We start from the raw sequence: 8,372 nt of genomic DNA, 5'->3' as shown, positions 1-8,372 counted from the left end.
CGATCACCCTGAAGTGCCACCAAATGTTTATTGAGAATATACAGCAACTATGCATACAAGTTTATAACCAGTTACATTTTATAACAAAAACCTAGAAGGACAAGCAGAATAGCAGTGCAGTGTAGCTCACATGGTTTTAATACAATAAACAGAAATGGCCAGCTGTAGTGCACCACAACCATTTCTAGAATAGATGTTACGAGTGTTATTATGATAATGTACAAAGGTTCACATTTAACTCTATGTCTATGTACAGTACAACAGATCAGAATTGACTTAAATCGTGCTTTTTCAACCAATGCTTTGGTTCTGACCATTCATTCATGAAACCATTGAACAGCATACAGTCAATCTGGAATGAGACACGTAATCTTTTTATCACAATTTCATTAAATCAAAAATGAAATCCCAAATATGTAAATTACTCAATGGGAATGCTACCTCTGAGTTGATAGACTGGTTACCTTATCACCTGATCACATTAACCAGATTATATCAGTCAGACGTCAGTGCTAGGCTTTTCCTCAGAAATGTTGTCAGGTGAAGTGGGTTTTGGTGTCAAATAAAATCAGATGCACTGACTTTGCCAAAACCTTTGTGAAATGACAGTCTTCAAACCAGAGTCATTGAAAACAGCACAGTACTCCTGTTACAACATGGGGACCCACCACTAAAGGGCACAGGGTCAGAATCTATGGAAATGTTTCTTTAACAGTCTTCTTGTGGTGTGGCTCTGATCTCTGGTAGTGCTGCTTGGCAACTCTGCATTTGTGAGGCCATGACCCAAGCCCGCAGCACCATGTCTGATGGGGGAGATGATGATGTCTGTAACGATGAAGATGAGCAGAGGTGGTGCTTTCTGAGCAGGATCAGACGAGGATTTCTCAGTAAAGTTAGAAACAGCATCCAGCGCCTCTTGGCCTGGCTATTCACAGGAGGTTCTGCAAAGAAGTTCAAATTTAATAAACTGGAAATGAAGAAAAAAAAATTGTGAGGAAAGAATTTTACAAATATTTAAAAAAAAATAATTCGATAATTATGATTCTGATAAAACATATAAATCTGTGCAAGATGAAAATTGGAAGGATCGAACAGAAAAATGCAAAAGAAATGCAAAAAAAGTACATTTTAAGAGGAATTTAAAAGAGGATACTAGTTTGTTCCCAATTTTGGTGAATCTTAGACAGCAGAAAGGCAGAGGCAGTAGTTATTTAGTGGATTGTATATGTCAGAGCTACACACTCATATACACACACACACACACACACACACACACACACACACACACACACTACTGACCAGATGGCATGTTGCTGAATGTGGAGTATGCAGATGCAGTGTGTCTCTCCAGCTTGTTAGAGACCAGCAGCTGGCAGAAGCACACCATGACTGGATTGTTATGATAGTGGTCAGCAAAGATCATCCCAATCCAGGTACTGTAGCCTGGAACGGGTGGGAAAAACTGTTAGATCCACAACCGTATAAGAGAAGAAGCACTGCATTTACAGTATTGTTATTTATATTATTGTTTTATTTATTAATTTATATTACATTTATCTATATTTCTAGTATATTATATATTATTTTTATATTTATTTTTAATGCAAAACTGAGGACAAAATAGCTAATTGACTTATGCATATGAATTCTACGCTGCAACCCAAAGCTTTTCACACGCTCACTCCTCAAAATCAACAACAACAAAGGTCGTCAGTCCTGGTAGAAACATAATATGACATTAATACACTTATGAATACTGGCTGGTTCATATAAAGTTTCTCTGACATATTTCTAAGCTCAGCATTCCAGTTGCATATACTGTAAATCAATATTCCAGGATATAGCATTTTTTGTCTTTTTCACAGTTATCACACAAATGTTCTGTTCTTCTCTTGAAAAACACAGCATGCTGATGCTTTGTGAAATACTGCCATTTCATGGACGATGTTCTGGATGCAAGCACCTCAAGGGGCTATTCCTTTTTGTCTTGCACATTGTTCGGTTGAATTTAGGTTTACCCGCATCCATGGTTTCATATCCTCTCTGCATAATGGTTCGGTCTATGCGGGACACCAGCCACGTTCCTACAACAATGCTGCACAGCAGCCTCAAGACGCAGTTGCTGATCCCCATCACCACGTTGTAGAAAAAGAAGAAGTAGTTGAAGCAGTGGAACGCCTTTCTGAAGAGGAGAAGGAGGAGAAACTGTGATTTTAAGATACTGTACCATACAGATTTACTTTGAATCATATTCACTTGTTTTATTAATATTCAACAAATTGGTATTGAGGGGATTTTCCACACCCTAAAATGCAACCGCACCATCAGCTTGTTCCAGCAAGTCGCTGAAGCTACTTTACACTACTGAGTAAGTGAGGAGGTTCAAGTTTTATGACTTCACCATCACATTATGTCCTCAGCAAGTCCACATTAGACAGCTGATAATGTAATACTATTACTGTTTTTATCTACTACTTTACCACCAGCACTTCCCTTTTCAACAGTTAATGTTTGCAGGCAAATAGAGGATCTGGGTTTCAGTGTGGCGTCCATCTGATGGTTTCATGGCCCACTCTTAATATATATACTGAAATATACCCACCTGTTGTTGAGAGCCAGAGGTTTCTGTTTATCTGTAGGAGATATTTTGTCCTGGAGGAAGAAGATCTGAACCAGAGCCACCTGGAGTATCACCAGGCCGATCACTAGACCGATAGTCAAGCTGAGAGACGCACGAGAAAAAGTAAAAAATCCATCAATCAGTGTGGCTATCTGTCAATCCAACCATCCATTCATAAGCTGTCATATATCCACAGCCACAGGGAAAGGAGCCTTACACAATGATTCCCAGGTTAGTGAGCATGCTCAGTACTTTTCCATGCTGTATAGGAAGAACCAGCCCATAGACCAAGAGCAGGGCAAACTGGAAGTGGACAAAATGGACAATCAGATAGCCTAAAAAAGAAAAAAAAAGGAAAAAAAACACACACAAGAGACACTGGCAATTATCTCACATATCTCACATTGTCTCTTACCACTTTTCCGATGACAATTTTAACTTGTGTGACAAGAAAAAAAAAAGCACGTAGATTCATGTTAGGAGAATCTCAGTCCAAGAAAAACATCATAACAAATTCAATGATTCCGTCAAACTTTTCACTGCATTCACATTTACACAATAAATCCTAGGAATCTGCAACAATATGGCATTTTATGGTTTGATTCTGAGATTGAAGTTACATCAATGATGTTTTAGGCCAATTTGATGTATATTTTTGACAAATTTCATGACAAAGTAATCAAATAAACTACAAGTAATCTGTGCTTTTTTTCTCATTTAAGACAGATATTACTTTCTCTTCCCTCCCTTATATGGGTTTAGTCAAGGGTGGGTACTACCCCTGTTAGAAAATCCTTTTCTCTCAAAACTTAAATCCTGGTGCTGGTGTCATTTGTGGAACTGCAGGAAAAAAATATTTTGGGTCGGGTCCCAAAACCCTAATGGAGGATTTCTTGATGTAGATCACAACAGCTGTTTCTTCTGTTTAGGAAGCATGCTGTACATGTCAATTGTTCAGGTGTTTCAGATGATGAAAAGCTCACCCCACAGTGTAAACGCTATTTGCCATCCAGAGTATCTTGCAATGGAAGCCTGTGAAAATCCATGAGAAAACCTGTTTGTGCACTTACAAGGTCTTTTGGACATGAGCATGTATGAACGAAATATATGCAAGAATATAAGAGGCCAAAGAGAATGAGATGCAAACGTTCACAGAGGCACACAAAAACATTCACTTGTGTAGAGTATCCATATGTTCTACATATTTGAAACACTCAAATGCATGCTCACATATTTAAAATGTTAAGACATTTGCAAATGTGTGTGTTTGGTGGAGCGGGTTTTGCTTCTAAATAGACAATTAGCCACAACCTGTTCTCCACTGTGGGAGACATGTGGAGACGGCTGAGAGCCAGAACCAAATTGCAATAATCATGTAGTCTTTTTGCAGAGCTGGTGGGGTGCACTGGCCATATGGTTTGCAATATGTGGCCCTAAAATTTTCATACGCAGTAACACACATTCAGACCTGGAAAACGCAGTTAAACTGGGGCCAATGTCACACTTGTGAAAACTGATTTTGAGTCTTTAGTGCCAAGCTGAAATCTGATTTGCTCTGGATTCATCTACCATCTGCTATGTGTGCATCTGTTTGTGTGTGTGTGTGTGTGTGTGTGTGTGTGTGTGTGTGTGTGTGTTACCTACTATGCTGACAGCAGAATGAGGGTTGTGAAACTTCTCAGGAAGAAAACCCTTCTGTCCTTTCCACAGTCTCTTCAAGTGTTTCCTATAGCATGAGTATACCATGTGATAACTGGCAGAGACATCTCCTTTAAATTCCCTTTAACTGAAACAGGTTATTTACTTTCTGATATTTATTATTCTTCCAAACATTTTACATTTACATTTTTGAGTTAAAACATTAATACATTTTGTATCTTTCATATTTTTTTTTTTAGGATCTCTTACCTGTAACATGCCAATACATGGAAAGTGTAGGCAACAGAGTTGAGACTAGCAAAGATTGTGGTAGCTAGCCAAGACACTGGAAAAAAATGAAAGGAATTAAGAAACTTTAAGTTGTGTTTCATGGAGTCTTGACAATCATAAATAACAGATGAGAGTTGATTTTTGTCTTTTTCTTAACGGAAGTGTTCAGAATCAAGGAAGCGGGACAGATCTGGTGTAAACAATTCTAAAACTTGACTGATGTCTACCATACACATGAATGGGGCATTAAGCACAAGGATCATGAATGCACCAGACTATATGGAGAGAGCAGACCCACTCACTCCTAGCCACAAGGATGAATTCCTCCAGCTGTGGTATCATGGCTCCCAGAGCTTCAGTCTGGTTACAGGACAAAACCAGTTGCTGTAGTGTATTCTTCCACTTGTCTACTTGGTCAAAGGCCACATTACTGAGACTGTAGTCTGCTAGAGTCATCTAGAGAAATTATAGAAAGACAAATGAATACACCTGTACCTGAAGCAGATGAACAGATAGTGTAACATTTTCGGGAACAAAGCCTATAGTTGAGATATTTCGCTTAACAGAATTAAAAGAGATGTCTTGCTGTGTCTTTACTGTATATAGGCCTATAAGGGATATGATGGCAGTGCCAATGATCCTGTTGGGGAACTTGAAGTAGGGGTCCCACTCATACACTCGACTCTGGAACCAGCTAAGGGGCTCACTGAAACACAGAAAGGTCAAAACCACCGTGAGTGTGTGTATATGCAGCCTAAGTGTGTGTGTGTGTGTGTGTGTATCCATGTGTATTGCTGCTTTTACGTGTAATCCAAATTCTGGTACAGTAACTGCAAGTTTTGTGACAGCTGGAATCTTTATCGTTGCAGGAGTAGCGACTTCTAGGTGACATTACAAGTTTCAAACTCTGACACTCATGTTATCAATGCAGTTGAGAAACTCTCAAATGTTGGATGCTGGCGCTTACTAGCAGCACTTGAACACAACACACTGGATTTCAAGTCAGGATGCATCGAGCTGCATTGCTACGCAATAGTAATATAATGCAGTATGTGTCTGACAATAAATAGATGTGATTTGACAGATTGAATTGAAAATTCAGTTTCTGATAATATTCATCTCACTCAGAAAATCTCAATGTTCAACTCAATTTTTAGATTATAGTGAAAGTAATGACAAATTGTGTCAGCCTGAATGGTAGTTCTTATGTTCTTATGTTATGTTTTAGAAAATTGTTCACATCAAAATCCTCATAATTATTGGCAAACTGGTTAAAACATGCAGACATAGTGGATGTCATTACACGCAATAGAACTGTAAGTCTCCAGTTGTACAAGAAAAAACCTTGAAAGCAGCATCGATGCAGGTGTGGATGGGTGTCGTATTCTACCTGGGTGCAGCTGTTTTCCTCAACAGTCTCTTAACATGCTGCACCTGGTGTTGCTCATTCAGCTCCTCGAGGTCCTGGCAGCAGATTCAGCAGATTCATTCTCACACAGAGTTTATGATTCAGAAAATTCAGAAGAAAAAAGTTATATAATCACTGTCTAAGTTGTCAACAAAATAAAAGCAAAAAGGGGCAAATCAAATGCAACAGAAAGCATCATTTATCAACAGGACCGTGAATTTGATCATCAGATTTCCCCATAGGGGGGACATCCGGCCAAATGCACCAATCATACAGATAACGTCACTTCAGAGATTTTATGTATTAGGCAAGCTGACCTCCTGTTCCAGTTGCAGACGTATTCGAACAGCTTTAACCAGCATGTAGACAAATCGACCCAAGAGGAAGATGAGGGAGAGGATGCAGGGCCACTGGACAATTAACTTCTGGTACTGACCCAAAATCTTTAAAACCATGCACACAAAGTCATCCATTAATTTATTTTTTCAGGAAGACACACTGCAACAGGCATGTTACGCTTCCACTAGCTTTCATGGGTTTAGTACTGACCTACCTTACCATCAGGACAGGTGAATGTATCCCAGACTGTGACGATGATCCTACAAACAAGCATTAAGTCATGTAAAGTATTTTCTAAGGATAGTAAAATTTGGTCATCGACATATACACCCTTTCATTTGTCCATCCAATTCATTCATATACAATAATTTGGATGTGCTTCAAAAAAATCTACCGTAAAAGTTACCATTTTATTATTTTTTAGTTTTACATGATATCATACTGTTGCACTAGAAAGAAATGGTATGTCTGAACATATAATATGAATGACTGTTTACCAGGACAAAGAGTAGAGTATTCCCAGCACAGCACCAGCTGCTCTGAACGGTGTGGACAGACAGGCAAAGAAAGGGAAATACACCAGGCCCACTTCTAAAGCTCCGACCAGGTACACTATAGCTGAGGAGTCAGGAAACATCACATCAGTGAATGCATGTATTTACTGTATATGTTTAGTAAATTGTAAACAGAGGGAGTACCTCTGGCCCAGGGTGGGACCGTGAAGGGGATGTAACGTTCAGAGAAGAGCAGCAGGACGCTGCAGGACACGGCACCAAATGCAAACCCATAGGACCAGCGGTTACTGAGGCTGCCTATAGTGTCCAAAGGCCTGGAGCACACAATGACAACATGGCATAAACATAAACAAGGCTATATCGCTGATGTGGGTGCCTGACTTACACCACAATGGCAAAACGTCCCCCCAGGAAGGGCAGTCTGCGGTCGATGGCCAGTCTCTGGGCTCTTTTCTGGAGGAATGAGAGCACCCCTACGATCAACACCTGGAAGACAACAAATCAATACATAATAAATAAGTAAACACATGAACAAATTTACTGGACAAATTGTTTGGGTGATAAACAACTTGCCCTGATGTTTATTTCAGTGTGTGGTAAACATAAAAAAAATGGCTATTCTCACAGTTGTACAAGAAAGACACAAAAAAATGTTAGATTTAGAGAAGTCACATTTACAGTGGCTACAACTTTTCTAGAAAAAATAAGTGCATTTTTAGTAAGTCAACTTTTTATTTTCCTTCTTTATGTTCATATTGCAGGTTAAATGGACGGACAACTTACTGCTGGTATGAGTGACAGGTGCAGGATGAGATCTATAGAGATTCCATTTTGACAGTCCCGAACTGGGGAGACCCTAGTGAAACAGAGACAATATCAACACGATGTAACATAATGTAGTTGAAAGGACTCAAAGCAGAAAAGAGGGGAAAAAAATGAAATTGGGCACAAATGAATGGGATGGACCAGATGGAGTGGAATGCTCAGGGTCAGGTTTGCTGCTCCTCTGTCTTGATCCAGGACTGCTGAAATCAGGTTGTTTATCCCAAACTGTACGTGACTTTAACATAACTAGCTAACAGCCGAAAGTAACAAAGTAAAGAGCAGTATCATAATGTTGGTATTAGTGAGCACAGTCTGTACTTACTCATATTCCACTCGGTCTCTCATCGTCCTTGATAAGTCAGTTCATTGAAGCCTAAAAAGCCTTATTTCTGCTCCACTGTAAAGATAAAGGAAGCGACTGCGGATTGATACCACTTCTCCGTTTCCTGGTTTCAACCATGTGACACACACATTTGACCTTTGACCTGGCGACACAACACTTTGTTTTTATGTCCCCTCTCCCCGCCTGTGCTCTTGTGTCTTCTGCCACTTTTTTCTTTTGCTTACTCATTTGCTCACGCCACCTCAGGTTGTCCATATCACAAACACACACACACACACACACACACACACACACACACACACACACACACACACACACACACACACACACACACACACACACACACACACACACACACACACACACATTATTGACTGCTGTGTTACTCAGTAT

General features: G+C 39.6%; 1 protein-coding gene across 1 annotated transcript; it reads right to left on the bottom strand.

Annotated features, from left to right (window-relative positions):
* Positions 1 to 31: 31 nt before the first annotated feature.
* Positions 32 to 8,159, bottom strand: stra6l (STRA6-like). Its single transcript, XM_040144930.1, has 18 exons — positions 7,959 to 8,159; positions 7,595 to 7,667; positions 7,197 to 7,297; positions 6,995 to 7,125; positions 6,794 to 6,914; positions 6,511 to 6,556; positions 6,275 to 6,400; positions 5,940 to 6,013; positions 5,147 to 5,255; positions 4,852 to 5,005; positions 4,529 to 4,604; positions 4,265 to 4,346; positions 3,604 to 3,652; positions 2,838 to 2,955; positions 2,603 to 2,722; positions 2,019 to 2,182; positions 1,300 to 1,443; positions 32 to 941 (listed from the first exon to the last, which is right to left on the bottom strand). Exons 1-18 carry the CDS (start codon positions 7,979 to 7,981, stop codon positions 709 to 711), a joined length of 1,944 nt encoding a protein of 647 aa, XP_040000864.1. The 5' UTR covers positions 7,982 to 8,159; the 3' UTR covers positions 32 to 708.
* Between the last annotated feature and the right edge of the window lie 213 nt (positions 8,160 to 8,372).

This window comes from Xiphias gladius, chromosome 15 (assembly GCF_016859285.1).
Source record: "Xiphias gladius isolate SHS-SW01 ecotype Sanya breed wild chromosome 15, ASM1685928v1, whole genome shotgun sequence".
In the NCBI taxonomy this organism is placed as follows: domain Eukaryota; kingdom Metazoa; phylum Chordata; class Actinopteri; order Istiophoriformes; family Xiphiidae; genus Xiphias; species Xiphias gladius.
This window is presented reverse-complemented; position numbering and strand designations above follow the sequence as displayed.